Source organism: Vitis riparia, chromosome 8, assembly GCF_004353265.1.
Source record: "Vitis riparia cultivar Riparia Gloire de Montpellier isolate 1030 chromosome 8, EGFV_Vit.rip_1.0, whole genome shotgun sequence".
In the NCBI taxonomy this organism is placed as follows: domain Eukaryota; kingdom Viridiplantae; phylum Streptophyta; class Magnoliopsida; order Vitales; family Vitaceae; genus Vitis; species Vitis riparia.
Window position 1 is genome coordinate 16,863,380 of NC_048438.1, and position 21,272 is coordinate 16,884,651.

At 33.6% G+C, this 21,272-nt stretch overlaps 2 protein-coding genes and 1 long non-coding RNA gene across 5 annotated transcripts; all 3 read right to left on the minus strand.

Annotated features, from left to right (window-relative positions):
• Positions 1-883: 883 nt before the first annotated feature.
• On the minus strand, positions 884-6,977 carry LOC117920147. Of its 3 annotated transcripts, none has more exons than XR_004652211.1 (5): positions 6,644-6,977; positions 6,438-6,566; positions 5,714-5,747; positions 4,294-4,362; positions 884-1,087 (listed from the first exon to the last, which is right to left on the minus strand). It is a non-coding gene; the product is annotated as an uncharacterized LOC117920147 (long non-coding RNA). The 3 variants fall into 3 exon arrangements; XR_004652212.1 differs by adding an exon at positions 5,940-6,034 and having other exon boundaries at positions 6,438-6,977; XR_004652210.1 differs by having other exon boundaries at positions 6,438-6,977.
• A 556-nt stretch (positions 6,978-7,533) lies between these two features.
• LOC117920662 (probable aspartyl protease At4g16563) lies at positions 7,534-9,133 on the minus strand. The gene has a single exon (XM_034838257.1). It carries the CDS (start codon positions 9,131-9,133, stop codon positions 7,781-7,783), a length of 1,353 nt encoding a protein of 450 aa, XP_034694148.1. The 3' UTR covers positions 7,534-7,780.
• Positions 9,134-15,979: 6,846 nt separating this feature from the next.
• Positions 15,980-17,616, minus strand: LOC117921355 (probable aspartyl protease At4g16563). The gene has a single exon (XM_034839229.1). The coding sequence runs from the start codon at positions 17,579-17,581 to the stop codon at positions 16,175-16,177; it is 1,407 nt and encodes a 468-aa protein (XP_034695120.1). The 5' UTR covers positions 17,582-17,616; the 3' UTR covers positions 15,980-16,174.
• Positions 17,617-21,272: the final 3,656 nt, after the last annotated feature.

Genomic DNA, 21,272 nt, shown 5'->3' on the forward strand with positions numbered 1-21,272 from the left:
CATGTAACAGAAAGATAATTCAAAAGCAATGGTAATAACCAACCGCTCCTCACCCCCTAATAACATGTCACAATTTCACTCCTCCAATCAATTGTGCTTTGAAAAAGTAACAATAAAGTCATTTACAATTATTTTAATTTGTTTAATAATGATATTCTCCCGTATTTTCAAAAAATCAAAAGATTTAAAACACCTAAACCATTAATTTCTAATACTTTAAGTTTGATTTTCAAGAATTAAGTTAAGAAATGGTATAAGTCAAATTGCCTATAAATATTGCAAAAAAAAAAAGGAAATATATATGTAAAATTTTCAAACTTGTAATATAATAAATAAAAAATAAAAAGAAATGAAAACATATAGCTAAATAAACTCTATAATTATAGGTATATAATTAAAGTCAAACAAAAGAATGATTTTCGACAATTAAATAAAAGAAACAATAAAGAATCTTTCATATTATGGATGATTTTGAAAGATTGAGAGAGAATGATGAGAAATCAAGTATGGCTTGATGAGATTAAGAATGAGTTGAGAGGTCGACATATTATGAGATTGCAAGAGAATGTTCAAAAAGAAAGGTACAAAAAATAAGTTTGAGAAATTGAAACTTTAAGATCTTGGGAAAGAATGTTGAAGACAAATTTAAAAAAAATTAGAAGCAATAATATTTAGAAAAGGTTAGACAATTAAGAAATAATGAGTCAATTAAAGGTGAGATTAAAAGATTCAAAAAGATCAAGAAAAAATATAATTAAGAAATAATCGATGCAATGATATGAATTGTCATTTCTTTTAAGAAAAGGAAATAACAAAGAAGATTAAAATATTTTGAAGACATCGCAAATTCTAGAGAGAGAAAAAATGATTAAAAAAAGGCATATATGTCAATTTGATAATTTTGTTTTCTTGGTTACATGTTGAATAATGAGGGTGTAAAGTAGAAGGGGAGTTGAGGAAAGTTTACAATAACTCATTTTTTAATAGTACAAGCAAAAAATTAATAAGCGTTCAAAAGGAACATAAATAGATCATAAGGGTACACCAAGCCGTCAATCAAAAAGCAACGTTAAACCTCATTATATACCTGCTAGAGAAACGCATAAACACATGCAAAAATAAAATTATTACAGAAAAACCAAGATCAATCAAACATAAGCATAGAGAGTTAAACGCAACCATAAAAAATAACATTCTTTAGACCAACTTACTAAAGGTAATAGAAATCAAATATTGCTAAGGAAATACGAAATATAGAAGAAAAGAAACCAACAAAAGGATATCCAAAAAATCTCAAAGCAAGAGAACATAATGAACTCAATAGCAAGAAAAACTAGCTAAGGGAAATTCATGGAACTAGATTATGGAAGGCTATTATAAAAATATGGGAAGATTTTAAAAGCCAAGTTCACTTTATTATAGAAAATAGGAGGAGAGCAAAGCTTTGGTTGGATAAGTGGTGTGGTGATGCTTCGTCAAAAGACTATTTTCCTCTTATTTAGCATAATTAGTTAAAAGATGTGTGAATAACAAATATGTGGGAGCAAGATAGGGATAGAGCACATTGAAATCCTTACCTCTCAAGACAATTCTATGATTTGGAGTTATAAATGGTGGAAGTTTTCCTATGAAAACTTCACAAAAAAAAAAAAGTAATAAGACAGGCTATAGAAGATAGGATGGTATGGTCGAACTTGAGGAGTGGTAGGTTCTCAATTAAAGCTTTCAACTCTTTTTTAGCACTAGAAGGTTCACAAGATTTTCCAACTAAAGTCATTTGGAACTCTTAGATCCCAACAATAATGAGTTTTTTTACATGAGAAATAACATGGGGAAGAATATTGACATTAGACAAATTGAAAAGTAAAGAGGTATAAATGTTATATGTGTAAAAGAGAAAAAGAATTCATTGATCACATGCTTCTTTATTATGTTTCAATAGGAATTCTAAGGCAGTTGGTTTATTCTATGTTTGGGATACATTAGGTGATCCACTCTTCAACTAGATCGATGTTGTTAGGTTAAAATAGGTTCTACATGCTCCTTTGTCTTTTTTTAGATCCTTTGGCTAAAAAGAAGTTAGAAAGTTTTTTAAAATAAGGAAAAATCAAAACAATCGCACTCAAATCCTTTTTTGTGTAATTTTTTAGAATGTGTTCAGTCATTGTATAACAGGTTTTTCTAACTCCATGATGGTTTTTATTGATTGGTTAGGATCAAAGTAGGTGTAGGAATGCATTGTCTTTTTTTGGTTGCTCTTTGTGCTTGGTGCCCCTAGTATACTCCCTATGGTCTTTGGCAAGCCTTAGTTGCAACCTTTTTTGTATTTTCTTTTTTTATATATTTATATATTTTATTTATCGTGTGTTTATTTTTTAGCTACCGATTTTCCTTTTTTGGTTGCTCTTTGTGCTAGCTGTCTTTAGTATACTCCATGTCCTTTTATGTTACATTAAAGACATCTAATAAAGGTTAGAAATGGAATTTGTCAATATCTTGTTTTGAGGGTGATCAATGAACCTATAATATATATGTTTAAATATGGGGACTCGAATGTGTTTTATTTTGAAAAAAGGAAAATTGAGCCACGATATGAGAATACCCATTTCCCAATTTCAAACATGATAATTCACAATACATCTTACAGTTCCAATATTAGTGGGATTAAGTCTTGGGTAAAGTTGCCCATAGTTGTGCCCGGGTTATATATAAGATCAACCAATTGACCCAATGCTTCAACAAAAGAGACCCTTGCCTATTACAAACAAAATATAATGTAATTAAAAAAAATGTAAAATCTCAGCGTGAAAATTGAATGTCTAGAATGTTTAACCATAAAGAAAACCCAATTTTTCAAAAAAAAATTCTTAAGTTGTTCGACTATAGAAGAATTTTGGAAAAATAAAAAAAACAAATAAATAATACAATATTTCGTGTAATGTGAATGATATATCACCTAAGCATGCAGATAGAGAAAAGCATGAAATCCTAACTCGACTTTTACGGTTGTGTTCCGATAACATGGATATAATATGCAACAAATAGTGAAAAAATGAGCCACTAGACATGCAAAATACAACAAAATGTAAAATCATTTGGTATGAATCTTATTTAAAAAACAAGCAAACAAAAAAAAATTACGTTTAACATAACAATAATACAAATTAAGATAATAACCAATAGAATAGTATGTCTTTAGTACAACATTAGAACAACAGGTTTTCTGAAAGGGAAAGGACAAGGAGAAAAGAACAATGAAATTTATTCAAGTAACCTTTAGATCCTCGAAGTTTCCTAAACTCTCAACAAAAGTTCAAAAGTAGAATTCAAAATTGCCTATATAAATGAGAAATTAATTTCAGACAAACAACTATGTAAAAATCATACAAATCCAAACATAAAATAAGATAACAAATAAAAGCATAAAATTGATTTCACATCACATCGGCATCAAGAAGTGAAGTCAATGGAAATCCATATTAAATTGCCAAGAAGGCTAACACCTACACTTAAACATTGGAAAATGCTCAACATAAGTTACAAGCTCAAGCTCATTCCTCACTCAATCGAAAAGAGAAAGAATAGTGAATATAAAGCATTTCTACAACAAATTCACCATGAGAAAAGATTTGCAAACTCAAATTAATTTTTCTTTTTTTTAATGAATGAAACATTATTTAAAACAAGCCTTGAAACTTAGACCCAAAAAGTGAAAAGTATATCAACTAATCATCTTCTTTTAGTAGATAAAATCCTTTTCAACTGCAACAAAAATATAAGATGGGATGATGCCAAAACAACAAATTCTAGCTAAGAAAAAAATCATTTTATGGCTAACCTAAAAAAAGGCATAGCTACAGTTTGGAATGTTGGGTGAAATTGTTCAGCTTGACAACCAGAATGAAATGTAGGAAATATTTCATATATATATATATATATAGATAGATAACACGTACGATACTACCTACTCAGTAAAACTCAAAACAAATCAATCAGCATGGTCAGAAGAACAACCCAAAGGTAAGTCCGAACTATGTCAAAACATTTAATAGTAGGGATTTGGAATGAAAACATGGAACTATTGAACTAAAGTTAAACTCTCTAGCCATCTAGTCCTGTCTAATTCTAGATACCAAAACAGAATGATTTACAATAAATCAAGTGCCAAAACAGTTTTATAAGCATAGTATGCTTATAAAAATGACATAAAAGAATCGACCACATCATTAGCAAAGACTGGCCAATGTGCAACTTTGACATTTCCAAGTATAGGCAGGACTTGAGAAAGTATACCTTTTAGTTGTAGAGAACAGGAGACACTTTAGTTTATGGAGAAAACTTTCATAACCCAAACACCGTCATCTGAATATATATTAAGAAAAAAAAAGTTTAATGATTGACCATCAGCAAAAGCAAAATTTGAAAGAATTTGAACCATGGCAGGTAAAGCTGAATTTGGATCTAATAAATAAAGAAATATTTCTTTCATCATCTGCCAAAGAACTAAAAATAAAAGAAGCATAAATCACTAAATAGAAAACAGAAATATTGAACAGCATATCTGTAAGGGGTAGGGAGAGTAGTTTGAAGTCAAATATTACACAACATCAAAAAGATCATATACATTGTAACAAGATGTACATATAAAAAATGAAATGTTAAAAGAGCCCATGGTCTCCTCCATGTACTTTCTTCTAGGGTTTATTCTCTATTACACAAAGAAAGTCCTCCATGCCATGCAATCGCACGGAAAGTCCAAACTGTGGGATGACATGATGCTCATCTCAAAGCAAGAACTTATAGATTTAGAAGTTGGACTCAATAGCCCACTTATTCTCATCTCAACTATATAATGTCCCTTTTGTATGAATCACCCAAGAAATGAAAGCCTTTGTTTAAAAAAACAAGTTCTATAATATGTAAAGAATAGTTATAATGGAAGGAAACAGAGTTCTTCCAAAACAGAGTTCTTCCAAGGGAATAACTTAGCTCAGTGATATGACAATACAAGTAGAAAACAAGTTAAAAAGGATAAAGCAAGACCACTTGTGCTCCAAGTCATGATGGGTAATTGTGACCTCCAGTGAGTCCTTACCAAGGAAAAAAGGAAGTGTCAATCACCTTCAAATCCAATGTCTTCTCACAAAAACTGTTTAGCATATGATCTTATCAATCTTAGATTTATTCAATCTCCCATCCAAAACAATAGAAATCTTGGTACAAAACAAGAAGAGTAGTAAGCTCTAAAGGATGTCTCTTCACCCAATTTGGATTGGAAAGGAAATCCATAAATTTTGACAGTTGAGTGGCATCCTGGTCAATTGTGTGGCTCCGGTCAATGCTTTTGGGTTGGTCTCACGTCCTTACCCTTTTTGTTGGAGTATTTCACTCCTTTTCTTCCATACACGGCACTTTTAAAATTTTCAAGTTTTAGATCAGAATGACCTAGACAGAGGAGGGTGTGGGGGAGAGAATGCCAAGAAAGAAGAAGAACCCGTCACAACTAAAACACCTTGTATTCTTACTAATCCAAGAAAATGCAAGTAAAAATGAAATATGAGGTCACTTCCACAGGTTCTCCAATAATGATTCACTATTATCTTAGACGAAAGCAAGTATTTCAACTGAAGTAACAGGTTTCAGTTCCTAAGTGATTAAGCAAATTGACAAAACTTGCTAGTTCAGGCAAATAAGAGCCAATGCAAACAAGTACCTGATGCAGCCCTTTGCTAGTCTGCATTGAGTTCCTACATCAAAGATGAAAATAGAAAAATATAATAATGATTAGGAGTGATCCATGAAATATCAATTTGCAGTAAAGAAGGAATCATGATGAAGGTGTTGTTCAACTTGATAAGAACATAAGGCTGTCATTGCATTGAGTGTTATCAGTATTTTCCATATCAAATAAAAATTAATGGTACAGATCAGTGCATTACTTGAAAGGCTTATCCCTGCTGTTGCAGACTTACAGTAAGTTACACGATTCCAAGTACTAATAAAACCATAAGGTCATGTTGGGTTCTCAAAAAATCTGGGGATGTGAGGAAAAGAAAATAATGAGGAAAAGTTGAAGAGAAAAAAAAAGCGAAAAATAAATAAAATAAATAAATAAATTATTTTTATACGTTTCCTCAAACTCATTTCATTTATTTTATTTTATAAATGTATATATTTTTAATTAATTTTAATTATATTTGATTTTCTTTGATATGAAATTAGAAAAATCAAATATAAAAAAACCATTTTTTTTAGTTTTTTTTCCTTTCCTATCTTCCAAAACCAAACATAGCCTAAACTTTATAGTCAACCCTAGATATTGAGTTTCTATTTTAATTTCAAATAAAACGTACACAAATAAAGGGGGCTAAAATTCAAATATATCAGCCATTTTCAACCTCTCAAAACAATAGCTACGTATTAGGGTTTTGATGCACCTTGGACGAGATCATCTCTGCGGTGGCGATCTTGGCCAGATTTGCCATGAATGGTGGATCGACGTCTCTCTTTTATTTAGAATACCCCAACGTATTCCCAAATGACTCAAACATTTTCAAATCAAAAGCCTAATTAATAAAACACATTCTTTGAGAGCGTGAAATTTAGATTCCAAAGAAACACCAAAGGTAAAGAGAACAAGTACCCGACGACCTCCTCGAGATAAGTAGAGCAACATTCAAGTACCAAAATAGGGTTTCTGCAATCGGGAAAACATTAGATCCACGAATCATTTGACGTATATAGATATAAACAGAGAGAAAATGAGGAAAGAATGGGACATGGCAACGATGCCTCTAAGTGCAGCCATGGAGCTTGTCTGATCATATGAGATTCATCTGCGAGCACAAAACCAAAACCTGCAAGGCCTCTGAAACAAGCAAAAGCGTAAAACAGTAATAAACCGTTCAAATCGGAGAAGTAATCGCAATTAGATGGAATTTACAGAACTGAAAGAAGCCATTCCGGCTCCAACCAGATCGTCTGTTCTTGACCGTTGGAGTCGGTGAGGGCGCACACATATATATAGGCATTGGAGCCTTTTTAACCGCCTCCAGCTGGCTCTCTACATACTTTTTATTTTTGAATACTTTAATCAAATTAGAAACCTTCCTTTTGCAAGATTTGAATGATACGTATATCTTGAAATTTTAAAAAATGTCTTCCTTTTTCATGTTATATTTTATAAATATTTCCTTTCACTTGCAACTAAACAAGACATTTTATTATAATAAATTTGAAATTATTTTTTTATTTTAATTGCTTCTATTAACCTTTATATGTTTTTCGATCAAGATATATTTTAGTCAACATTGAGTCTATCAAATTCAAACCATTCAAAACAAATACAACTTGTATTTATAAGGATGGGATATATATGGCAGACTTTAACTTTAGTGTCATCATTTTTTGATTGGTTTTAATTAATTAAAACAAGAAAAGGTTTTTTCTCCAAAATTGGACTAGTCAGAGTAGCTTGTTGAACAATATGTCATTAGACATGATTTTAAAATTTTTAATTGTAAAAAATAAAAATACAATCGAAAGCGCCGCAATTTATATTCACTAAGCTTCTTTTATTTACACCGGAGCATGTAAACACAAAGCCTTTCCGGTGCTCCAACAGTACAGTCTTGTAGGTAATAAAGAGTATGCAGTATTCTTCCAACTGCCATCGTCCTCTGACATTATTAGCCATACTGCAGGGTCCTCCTAGGTTGCCATTATTTTGTACTATTTCTGGGCGGCACACAACGACACCCATTGGCATGGATGTCATAGACTAGCAAGTCTGTCGTCGGAAGCCAAAACGATCATTTTTGAGGTCATACTCCACATAATAATCCACATGCTGAGAATTCCCCAGAATAATAGATGGATCCGGAGTGATTTCCAAAGCGTTGGTGCCATTAGTGTCCATGAGGAAACAAGCCAAGCTTTCCTGAGGACTAATCCCAAAATAATTCTTTCCTGGCACCACCATATTTGCGCCACCTCTAAATTGGTAAATTAAAGGGGGGATTTTTATGGATTTGTGGCCTGTGAAATTATAACAAGGTGTGAGACCGGTCTGGGTTTCTGCCTCGAGAGATCTCCTGTACTTGGACATCTGCTTTTTCAACTCATTTGTCACTATCTTAAAAACTGGTCCTGTCATGTATCCGGCGCCACCGTAACCAGAATCTATTATGACACCACTTCTACCGTCAGATCCTGGAGCCAGATACTTGCTTGGAATCCTCAGGAGCTTGTTGCCGATCTTGATATCTTTGACACCCAAGTGGTAATAAAACGCCGAGGCAGGAGGGCTCTTGAGAAAGGGAGTGTAGCTAAGTCCTTTGGTTTTGCCATCGCGGTAGTCCAAAATCAACTTGCCGCTGTTCCGGGTGTCATCATAGTCGTGAGAATTGAGACAGTAAGCAAACTTCTTCACACCCATCTGTATCGGCAACGAGAACATTGAGCGACCGAACCCCGCAAGTGCGTCAGAAGATAATTCACGAGCAGCGGATGTTGTACACCCAAGAAGAAAATTACGAATTGTTTTCCGGGGAAATTTCAGGTTTTCTAATAGAAAATACCCGGATGATGCTCCTGTGCCATACTGAGTACTGTATGGACAAGCGTACGAGCAATGTTTGGAATTACCATTGCAGCGGGGGCACCCAAGGTGAACATATGGGAAATAAGTGCTTACACATTTGGGGTTTCTGCAGTCTAAGATCTTAGAAGACGACGAAAGTTTGGGATCGAAGATGGGGACCTTTTTGGGGTCGGCAGCTGAAAAAGAACAGTTGGTGCATGTATAGTCAGTTGTACACGGGGCCCATACTACATCACTTCCTGTGTCCACCAGGAAGGAGAGTTTTTGTGGAGGAGTGCCGAAGCTGAGAGAGATGGAGTGACCCCCATAACTATGAGGAAAAAGAGAGGTTTTCACCGGAGGGCTGGTCTTACCATGTTTCAAGTGATGGGCTCTGGACAAGGATGCAGAGGCAAGGGGTTTGCTTGTAAATGTTGAGGTTAGAGGGATGGTAATGGTGGCAGGTATGTTATCTTTGGAGCAGGATGCCAAGAAAAGGATAGAGAAGAGAATAAAGACGGAGAAAAGCAAAGAAGAAGAAGAAGAAGCCATAACTGTGTGTCTCAGAAGCGCACACCAGTGAAAGTGGTAGAGAGAGTACTCGTTTATATAGACAGTGACATGCGTTGTCGGCAAAATTTAAATTCCGTGGGCAATTCAACGTGCAGAGAAACAGTAAATGGTTTTTTTTTTATTTTAATAAAAGATTGTTGAAGAGATTGTTCGAAAAATAAATTCTAAATTATGTCACGTTTAATTTTACCTTACTCTACCTGTTTTACTTTAATGCTAAATTAAGGAGTTCACGTTTTATATTAAACTCCACTTTTTAAAGAAATAAATTACTTTTTATATATAAAGTTTTTAAATTGACTTTATCTTTTCAAAAAATGAGTTTGGTATGATTTTTAAAATTATTTTTAATAAAAGATTTTTAAACTTTTTAAAGATATTATTATAATTATTCAAAAGCCTAACAAATGAAGTGACACTACTTAATATTAGAAGAATACATGTGTAATTTTTTCATTAGAAAGAAATAAAAACATTAAATTGTTTATGCTTGAAATGGAAGCTCACCCAAGTCCACCCCTAAAATTTCAAGGCATAGGAGTCTTCAATTCTCATTTTGGTTTCTGCTTCCAATCCTTTTTTGGTTTTTTTATTTTATTTTAATAGTTCTAAATTGGCCCTTATTCTGTTTTTTCAATACTACTCCACCGTTCCCTTGTGATCTCAAATATACTTTTATCGATAAAACCATGAAATGCATTTGATTGACCACAGATTCTATTGTATCTTCCTTGTGCAGACAAACATGCTTACAAAAATATATGTGGCATGGACCCATGTGAATGTCATCACCATCGAAATGTCTTATTCCTTTGGTTTGTTTTTTTTTTTTTTTTTTCTTTTCTTTTTGTTCTGTTTCATCATTTCCTCCTTTCAAACGTCATGTTTTGAATCTGTGGGTCATGTATTGTGTGTGTGGGGACCACAACTACAAATAATGTAGTTTACCGCTATTTTTGTGTCTAGGTATGTTTCTCTTTTTGATGAGACTCTAGGATACTGAGTTAGCTAGTTAGATTTAGAAAAAAAGTTATACAAGGAAAATAAAATAAAATAAAAATTAAGAAAGTGATAAATTTGTAATGGATGATTTTTAATTTTTTTTAGTTTTAATTGTAATTTTAAATTTTTTATGGCAACTAAAGAAAACTTTGTTCAATTTTAATTAGAAGAGATAAAAGGATGAAATGTTTTAATAAGAAATGTTGGATTATGTTTGCATCTTTGTATTGTTCACACCAAGCCTCTTGTGGTGGTACCTTACGCTCATGAGTGCCTATGGTTTGTCGGAGAAAATACCATGAACAAGATAAGGTGACAAGCGAGATTAAGGGATATGTCAATATAAGTGGAATGATGAATACCATGAATAAGATAAGGTGACAAGTGACATTAAGGAATATGTCAATATAAGTGTAATGATGTGATGAATTTAGGCATAGGCTTTGATGATGGCTCAAGGATGTCATGAGTTTAGTCATGCAGGTACATGTAAGGCACCACGTGGGTGGCTCAACTCGTAAAAAAATAAAGTATGAAATTTTTAGGAGCTAATATGTTTATTCAAAAAGGATAACTTGAGAAAGGGTTTCTATTTCTCAAATTTTAAAAAATTCATTATGTCTAGTAAAGTACCTATGACATCTTCTCTTAGCGCATTAAAAATAGCTTAAAATGCTCTTTAGGAAAGAATGTCTAGCTCAAAGGTAGTGATGGGGGCACAAGTTATGTGACACCAAGAGCATAATATGAGGGTCTCGGGCATGAGAAATGTGTGATGATGAGTCTTATTAGCATGTCCACGCACATAAGTGTAATGTCATGAGTGTGGTGCAACATGTGGGTGTATGTAAATGACATAGGGTGTGGCTATTGTACATGTTATAAGCTTTGCATGCCTTGGATCGAAGAATCTAACAATGTTGACACATAGGGACAATAATGCAATGGACATGGGTCACAAGCTAAAAAGAGAGCTATCACACCAAGAATATTACACAAATATGTAGGCTAAGAAAAGGCTTAGCACACATAAGCTTCCTACACACATCAGTAGGTTAGATGACCTCATGGGCTCAACCAAACATAACACTTGCATTAAGGAAAACCCAAGCAAGGGGTAACAATAAGGCATAACACATGGAGACACAAGGTTAGATTAAAGGAACAATGATATGAAAGGCGTACAAATAAGTCCGAAAGCGACATGACAACTAAACGAGCTATTGAGCTTATGAATAAATGGTAAGATTAGAAGCTAGCAACGCATACATCAAGACAAGTGACAAATGACTAAAACCTTTGAAATAGTCCGCAAAATGGGTGGAATAGTTGAAGCATTTGACTTCAAATTTGAAGGAGTCTACTTCCTATATAAGAGGGGGTTGGTTGACTGATTTCTATCAAGTGGGTAAGGTTTGAATGCCTATAAATACTTAATATTTTCAAAATCAAACTAATCATCAAATTGGAAACACTACTTGCTCATGGTTCAATTCTTGAATAGAAAGTTAAACCATAATCGAACCATGATGTCAACATTATATTATAAATATTTAATTTATATAATATTAAAATAGAAAATAGCTATAGAAATGGTAGATAGTCACGTTTGACAACCCTGTAAGAATGAAAAAAGGTAGTGGGCCAAGGAGAAGAGTGACCATAAGAGAAAGGAGAGAGAGCCAAGAGAGCCATTTAGTTTAACGAAAATTGTCTACTCCATTGATTCAAGGGTCTGACTGGTGATTCAAATAATTCATTTCTAGTTCAATATTTAAAATAATTCAACAACACAACAAAATTAATAACATAACTTGTTGACAGTCTAATCGATTGAAGTGGCTTGTTTTTTAAAATATTAAATAAATAATGTGTTCTGTAAAACATTCTCTACATGAATTCACCAAAGAGTGTTGTGAGAGTCTTGTTAAGAGAGCCTTAGTTGTTCTTGTAAATTTTGTAAAGTAACCCAAGTTGGGGTATTACCATATGATCAAGGATATTGTTTGTAAAATTCTTGGGGCATCTTGTGTGGATTGGTTAACAATAACCAATAATGTGTTGTGTTATGCATTCTCGGTATGAAATCACCAAGGAGTGTTGTAGGAGTCTTGGTTGTTTCTTCTAAAGCTCTCTAAAGTAATACAAATTGAGATGTTACCCTACAATCATGTGTTTTGTGTGCTTTTCTTCTAGTATATTTAATGTGGATTGCAAAATGTTAACTTAGAGCGCTTCTAAAAGTCACTCAAGTAAAATAAAAAAGTAAAAATGATGAGAAATTTTGTGCTTACACCATATTATTAATATGTCAAGTGTTCTTCTAGTGTATTTCATGTGGGTTGCAAAAGTTTGACTTAGAGTGTTTCTAAAAACCTTTTAAAGTTAAATAATTTGAAAAAAAAATGATTTCTTATTTGCTCCACAAATAGTATAAATGTGCCGTGAGATATTATTAAATTTATTAAAAGTTTAAAACTAAACCTCACACTATAAACGCATGATAAATTCTTTGCAATTCAAAAATAATCATTTCACTGTAGGATTCTCTTAATAGCTTTATTGCACTTAATTATAATATTATAATTATTAAATGATGCATATTGGAAATTCAATTCAATTTATACATTTATTTTATTTTTTAAATTACTTTCAAAAAATACTTTTAAGACTTAAAATCTCCATTTGAAAATAATGCATATTGGAAAATTCAATGTCAATTTGTACATTTATTTTATTTTTTAATTACTTTAAATGAATATTTTTTTAAGACTTAAAATCTCCATTAATTCTCATTTTTATTAATTTATGTTGCATTTAAAAAAATCTATATTTTGATAATTGTGGCACATACCTAAAATATCAAATAAATTTGTATCTATTTAAGCATTCCCATAATTTACTTCCAAAAGTTGCAACTTGCAACCACACTTTACATTTAACATTGATAATTTCAATCACATAATCTTTTGTTATTTAATCTAAAAATGTCTTCCAATATTTGGGCATTTAATCTAACAATATATGATATAGGCCAGCTAAGGCCACCACCAATGCAAACATAGGACAACATGTGTTTATCTCCACCAAAAGTAGTTTATTATAAAACTATAGAGAATTAGGGGAAGAGAATAGTCTGATTTGGTAACCTCATAAATGAGGATTGATTAATGAAAGTTGATCGAAGTTGAAAATAAGGTAGCAGACCACTTTTTTTTTGCACCAAGTACTCATTTTGTAGATAAAGAAATTAACTATTTTTAAAGTTGGAAAAAATAATGAGCCTATTTCCCATCACAACCTGCTTCTTACTAGTATTGTCTTCCATTTTAAACTATGATGTAAACATATTCTACAGATTTTATAAACTTACCTATGATTATAAAATGTAAAATCTACAAGTGAGAGTGGTTTTTGTTTTTTTTTTCCAAGAATATTAATTAGTGATTTATTACATCATCAAATCTTAATTTTAGTAGTGGTTTGGCTTCAAATAAGTCTCCTTAGCTGTGGTGATCTTAGTACATAAATTTGTTTTATCACTAATTAAAGTACACATCAGACTTGATTATCAAAGGCCAACTCTAGACTTCCCCAAACCTAGAATACTTCCATTTGGTGTAGGTTTAGCCAATTGTGTCATTTAAACCATAAAGGCAATTATGATATTTTACATCATTCAAGCGAAAAAATTCATCACATTATATATGTAATAGATTCTTTTTAATCCTATAAACATGTTTTAAAATCAATTAATATTGGATTCAAAGGAGACGGTATTTACATAAGAAAAAGAAGATCATTACAATAACTCAATTATCTTGAGTTATATCAAATATCATTACTCATATCAACAAAAATTTATTCAATCACACACCCTCTAAAATTCCTATCAACTTCTTTCATGGTGAAGTTTCATGTGATAACTATGTTTTTGTTCTAATTGGAGGTTGTACTTTATATACATTGCTTTTCCATAAGTAAGATTTTATTTTATTTTCATTCAAATTATTTATTTATTCTATTTTCATCTTGGTTATCAAAGATGAGAATAAATAAATAAATAAAGCAATTCCTACTCCTCATTCTCGATATCAAACATAGTCTGAATGTAGGTGTAAAGTGTTGGCTTTTGTGCCAAAGGAGTTATTGCAAACTTTGCTGCAACAAACTTGGACATTAATTGCAACTTTGCATATGGGCTTCTGCCTTGGGCTGGGAGTAGTCCGTAGGATCTAAATTTCAACGTTAGGTGACAACTAGGGCCCTTCCAAGCCCGGAAATCTTTGGGTAAAAAAGGTAGCCCGACAGCAAGTATATATTCACCATACTTGAAAAAAGACAAATGCCACTTTAACCCCCTACTGAGCAACGTCAGGCGGTGCCTTTTTTACTAACCACTAGAAAAAATGAGACGATTATTTGTTAAGAAAGTTGAACAAGTATATGAGATTATTTGTAAAACCACATGTTCACAATTACCATTTTATCCCCTTTAATTTATGTTTAAAATAAAGAAAATTATTTGTGTAATTTTAATTTCTGAGAAAGAATATGAAACATAGGAAAAGAGAAATCGATCTCTTTCTTGGATAATATTAGTCGCATCATACTTGCCACAAATATAAAGTAATACAAACCAGCCACCGCCCACCGTCCACCGCCCTATTTTTTTTTTCCAAATTCCTTGCCCTTGCCCTTGTCCTCGTCCAAGGTATTATGCTTTAAAATTGACGGCTGACTTGCTATCAGCCCATGATCAATCCAGCCCAAATCGCACTGAAAGCCTAAAAGCTCCAGAATCATTTTGTTTTATTCAAGTAACAAGATATAAAAGAGAGACCCGGAAAGGCAGGTGAAAGGGAGCTGATTGAAGCAACAAAAGTAGAAAAAGCAGATATAAAGTAATAGCACCTTAAATCATCCGGTAATTGAGCCAATTTTGAAAACAAAAGTTCACTTAAAAAAGAAAAAGTACTTATGAGGAGTTTCATGATTCTATCATTTGAGATGATGATGTTGATGGTAATATTAGACCCAGAGCCTCTTAGGAGGCTCTTAAAATTAGTTATTAGTAAGCGATGAGGTAGTAGGTTGAGCTAATCATGAGGAGGAATGGCTTTGTTGCTAAAGTCCACTCATAATTATTCAAGGCGCTTAATGGACTTACCTAAAGTTAATTGAAAAGTCGTTCCAAAAAGCACTTCTATTTAATGAATTAATTCCAGATAATTTAAAAAAAAAAAATTGACTAGTCCATGATAAAATCTTAGTGCAATACTTCGACGATGCATCCTACATTAATTCATCATGTGGAGTGGGGCAATATAAAATGGCCAGCATGTCATGCCTCCAGACACCCTGATGGAGTACTGGACGAATGGGGCGAGCACTAAGGAAAAGTATAAAGACGAGAGGAAAAAAAAAAAAAAAGTTCAAAACACCACTTAGCCAGCTCCACACTTTTAGTGTAATGGGCGATGAGTAGATGGACTCCTTATTAAATCAGACCATGTGCAAACGTCAGCGTCTTTTGTTTCATTCTAATGTTCTCTCACATGACTCCCATCCCTCGTCACTGTTCACTGACACATCCCCCTCTCATTTTCCAAAATCTATTCCTTTTATTTTACTCTTCGAACTTACCGTAAGTCAAACCCCTTCTTTTGATTAATCATCCCCTCAACCGATTGGACCCGCTAGCAAAAAATAAAAATAAAAAAAAGGCTACAATACTAAATTAATTGATTTCCATTTAAAAATTCTCCTACCTTCTATAAAAAAAAATTCTGGAGAGAACCCGATACAGTGAACCCCACCGTATACATCCAAGACTCATCACATATTTGCATTATGCCCAAAATGGAGCAAAAGTTGATCATTATTTTAAAGTACATGGTTCCCATGGAACATTATTTATGACATAAGAAATTTCCTAAGCAATACTTGTAATGCAACAAGTAGTAGATATTTTTGGGTCCAGCCGCACCGCCATTGGTATGTTGGAGTGTGGGGTACTTACTTACAACGTTGTCTCCGAAAGCCAAATCTCTGATTTTCCAAATCGTATTCGGTGTAAAAATTCTGAGACTGATAATTACCGAGGATGATAGATGGGCCGCTGCTTAATGTGGAACCCACAGCCTCATTACTCACAATTGTCAAGCACAAAACGCTTAAATCGCCAACGAGCGAGAAATAATTGGCCACCGGTAACTCCATTTTTGCACCACCTTTGAATTGGAAAACCAAACTTGGGAGTGCAACCGAGCCAACTCCCGATAAATTGAAACAAGGTTTCAAACCGGAACGAGCTTCCACGTCAGCAGCACGTGTGTAGTTGGCCATTTGCCTGTCAAACTCGGTTGCCACCGCCTCAAAAACTGGCTTTTCCATGAACGTAAAAGTCGAGCCGGAGTCCACTATGGTCCCGCCGTTGCCGTCAGATCCCGCCACCATAAAGCTGTACGGAATATTCACGCGCTTGTCTCCGACAATGATATGTCTTAGAGTTACGTAGTAGTACTCTTTGAATGCAGAATTTGAGGAAACCGGGTTCTTGCGGAAGGGAGTGTAGCTAAGGCCGCCGGTCTTGTCGTCCTTCGAATCTGGGCCAACGTACAAAGTCATTTTACTACTTTTTGGGGAGTCGTCGAACCGGTGAGAGAGAAGACAGTAAGAGAACTTCTTGAGGCCCATTTGCTTCGGCAACGAAGATGGGCCGCGACCGAATCCGGCGATTCCTGAAGGTTGACGAGAAGAGAGAATCGAACATCCAACAACAAAATCAGGCTCAGTTCTCTCGGCAAAAACAAGGGATTCTAATAGTAAAAGCCCCACTGTTGTTCCTAAGCCATACTGAATAGCATAAGTGGGGCAAGCCTTGGTACAATTAGCGGAATTCTGGTCGCAGCCCGGGCAGCGAGTTCGAACCTCTGAGTCCATAACAAACCCACATTTGGGGTTTAAGCACCCCACAATCTTTGCAGAAGAGGAAAGTTTAGGAATGAAGGTTGGGATCTTCGCGGGGTCTATGTTAGGGAAAGAACATCTTGTGCAGACATAGCGGCTAGTACATGGGAACCACACCAGACTACTACCGGTGTCCATGACGAAAGATAGTGTTTGTGAGGGAGTGCCAAAGCTGAGAGACACAGAGTAACCCCCATAGCTGTGAGCAAAGAGAGGGGTATTGACTGAGGAGGTGTTTTTGCGGTGTTTCAGGTGGTGGGCTCTTGTCAAAGATGCAGAGGTGAGGTGTGAGAGAAGCTGCCATGGATCTGAAGATGGGTTCTTGGTGAACAGTGGTGTTAAAGGGAGAGTAATGGTGGCGGGGTTCTTATCTGGAGATGAATTTGCCAAGAGGAGCAGAGAGAACAGAGTAAAGCCACAGAGGATGAGGATGATAGAAGAAGAAGAGGCCATGGATTTCTCAATGAAATTAGCTGTCTTAGGTGTTGGTTTGTATTCTTGGGTTGTTTATAAAGCGACGAGGGATGGCGACAACGGTGGGTGATGGGAATCGAGTTGGACTACGTCTGAGACACCATTGCCATTACATTGCATAGAATTAACAAAATTGCCACTAAAATTTAATCATTGAGTTAAAATGTCCCCACGCGTTTTAACTTTTTGCGTTTTCATTTTTAACATTTGATTTATTTTTATCATTATTCTCTGTTCTTGTCCTGGACTTTTACCCTAGACTTTCCCAAGATACCTGATATTTTTTATTTTTTTTATTTTAAAAACAATTCCAATACAAGAAGTAAGAAGTACTCAAGTCACAGAATATTGCGATTTTACCGATTAAAGCTACACTATTCTGCAATTAAAATTGAAATTGCAATCTCCCAAGTCCCATCTTTGGTCTGTCTGGCTAAATTTTGTTCTATACTTCGTTCTCACTTCAATGCATTTTGAACTTGAAATAGCGAACAGTAAATAGAGCGGTTGGGTGTTTTTCTTTGGACTCAATGGTAAATAATTAAATATCAGACTCTTATGTCATATTGTCGTTGAGGTCGAAAAGCGTGGAATTGACCTCGATTAAAAAGAAAATAAGGTTGTAGCCGTTGAAGCAGGGGGGAAGTCGGGCGCTGAAGGCCGTATGGTGAATGAGACATATTTGATATTTCAGCAACTTCTGGCTCTGCGCCCAGTGCCCGTTGAACCAAAATCCCGGAGTTTTTACCTTGGGTATATATCTACACAGTAAGTTGTAAATGAGGGAAGTAGGAATGATCTGGTGGGCCCTGCGGAATACAGGACTTTGGAGGCAGGTCATGACTCATGGAACGCAACCCGTGAATGAAGGTGGAGCGTCGCCTGGGTGTCATCCCTCTCATCGCTCATCATCATCATCCTCACGCTGTATTGACGCGCAGCTTTCCTTGGTTCTCAGCCTCCTGTCCCAACGTCTCTTTATCTTGTTGGTTGTTATCCACGGCCCACGCCCATCAAGCATCATCCTCCCGTTTCCCATACCCACCTATTTTTGACATTTCAAGATGAAATTCATTATTATAATAATAATAATAAACTCAGTTACAACATCATTTTCCTATAGTTTACTTCACCTTTTTTTTTTTCCTTTTTTTATTCTGTTAAATCTTGCCGAATTGAATGGAGCTATTAAAAATTTTGTGGATCTTTCTATCATCGAGAGTTTTGTAGTTTAATAAATATTAGGCTATGTTTGATTCTAAGTAAATTTTAAAAAAAATTTGTAAGAAATAAACATTAAATAAAATAAATACAAATTAATAAATAAGTTTTATTTGTTATTTTAAATGTATTTCACTCGTGTTAACGTAATGGTTATAAAGATTAAATAATTTAAAGCGGTATAAAAAGTTAAAAAAATTTATAAGATAATTAAATATTAAAAAATCTTACAAAATTATAAATTCCTTGTCACATATAAATCACAGAGAAGATGAGAACCTGTTGATTCCATTCTCTTTTCTCTTCGATTTTAATTGGGTGGGTGGGTAAATCAATGACGTGCTCAGCGTGAAGACGAAAAGCACATGCAAAAACCGAAGAAAGCTTCCAGTTGTTCTCCCGACCTTTTTCTTTCTCCTTTCTTTCACAACTTGTGTATTGTCTTCTCTCTCCTTCAATTTATATTTAAAAGATAAAAGGACACTTATTGATGTGGCCATTAATCAAAGTGTCCATATTATTGGTAACATAAAACGGTACGGTGTCTACTATCTACCAACCGTATATTTATGAACACGGACCAAGTCGTCCTCACAATAACTTAAACCAAATATTATTGTTAAGAAAAACTAAAACGAGCCAACTGTCATCTTCTCAAAAACATTAACTGAATGTCATGTTTTAAAAAACACGTGCTCTTAAAAACACAATAACGTATAATTGAAAAAGAATCATTTTTATTTATATTATAAGAAGCTATCACTTGCTCTATTAAAAAATACCACATGAACTCCTAATAATTATAAATATAAAAAATAACTGAAAATTAGTGGATTTATGCTCACCCCACTTGATTCCCTGTCTAAGGAATAAAAGAAAACACAATCAATCCCTTTCTTCATTTCCATTTCTTGAAAGCAATTATAGTACACATGCAATCATCATTTCTGTTTTTGAACCTAAAATACAATTATGTAAATATTTTGTTTTTTTTTCTTTTTGAAAATCCGAACCATAAATGGAAATTCAACGCCCCCCTCCGCCCCACTTTTAATTTTTTTATATCAAGAAATTGGATATTTATTGGTACACCTTTAAATTTGTCTTATCCAATGCATTGCGAGGTCATTGGTATACGTTTCAGATTTTAGATGGTATACATTTATTTTTTTATTTATTATATGTTTTTAATTTTTTTTTATTAATCTAAAAGAATCAAAATATTTGATTTTTTTACTAAATATTAAAAATTATTTTTTGAAACAATTAAAACATAATCTCAACCCAATTCACGCTATTAATACTTAATATTTAATAAAAATAAAACAATAAAAAACAAGTAATATATATTTAATATTATTGACTTGGCATGTTTTGGGCTCACATTGAAAAAAAAAAAAAAAAGATGGGGCGGGTGGGGGAATAAGAGGTTGGATTATAAAAGGGAAAAAGATGAGGAGATCGGGGGCTAGGATTGGGAAAAGTCTCAAAAGAATTGAGAGGGAAAAAGGAAGAGAATAAGATTCTAAGGGGAGATTGACAACCAAAAAGGAAAAGAATAAAAGAGTATGAAAGAAAAGGGAGATTAGGGTTTTGGATGGAGAAAAAAAAAAAAAAAGAGTATACGAAGAAGAGGGGCACAGTTCAAATTGGGGGCTGAAATTGGAGAGAAGAGAGTGGTTTGGAGAGTTTAAAAAGAGAAGATGGTAGAAGAACCAAAAGAGGCGACCATCACAAATACATCGCCAAAGTGAGGAAAAAGGTGGGAAATCTTTATCCAAGTGAGAATCTATTTATCTCTGACCATCCAATCCTTCTTTTCCTCTCCTTTTCAATGTGATCCTAAGCGTGTGTATAAAATCTAAAACATGGATAAGTAATTGATATGTGATTTGTTTAGTTTATTCCTTATGGATGATGCCTTCAATAGTTCTTGTATTTCAATTTTGTCTCCTTTCTTAATGTAAAAAAATAAAAAATAAACTTGCTTTTCATATGAAAAATGGTGAAATAGACAATGAATATTGGAATTACTTTAAATGAAGCAAACGACAAATTCTTATCATTCTTTTGAAAGTAGAGATTTAGACTTATATATATACAGTGAAATCTTATCATTCTTTGGAGGATTTTAAATTGGGTTTGACCTTTTTACCTTAAATTTCATTATTTTGGGCTATAAGAGTAAATTGGTTTGAATTTAATTATGGACCACGGGTCTAGGTCTAGTTTTGAATTTTCATATTGTTTGGGTTTGGGTCTGAGTTGTCATTTTATAAAATGGAGTTGTTTTATCTTGGTAGGTTTGTTTCTATTTCAATTAATCATGGTCCGTTTAGATTTGAAGGACTGACCTAGTTCAATTAGTGGATTTTAATTTAAGAGGCTTGAACTTGTTTATTTGATTTGGGTCTTGGGCTTTATTTGTGGATATTGGATTTATTTTTAT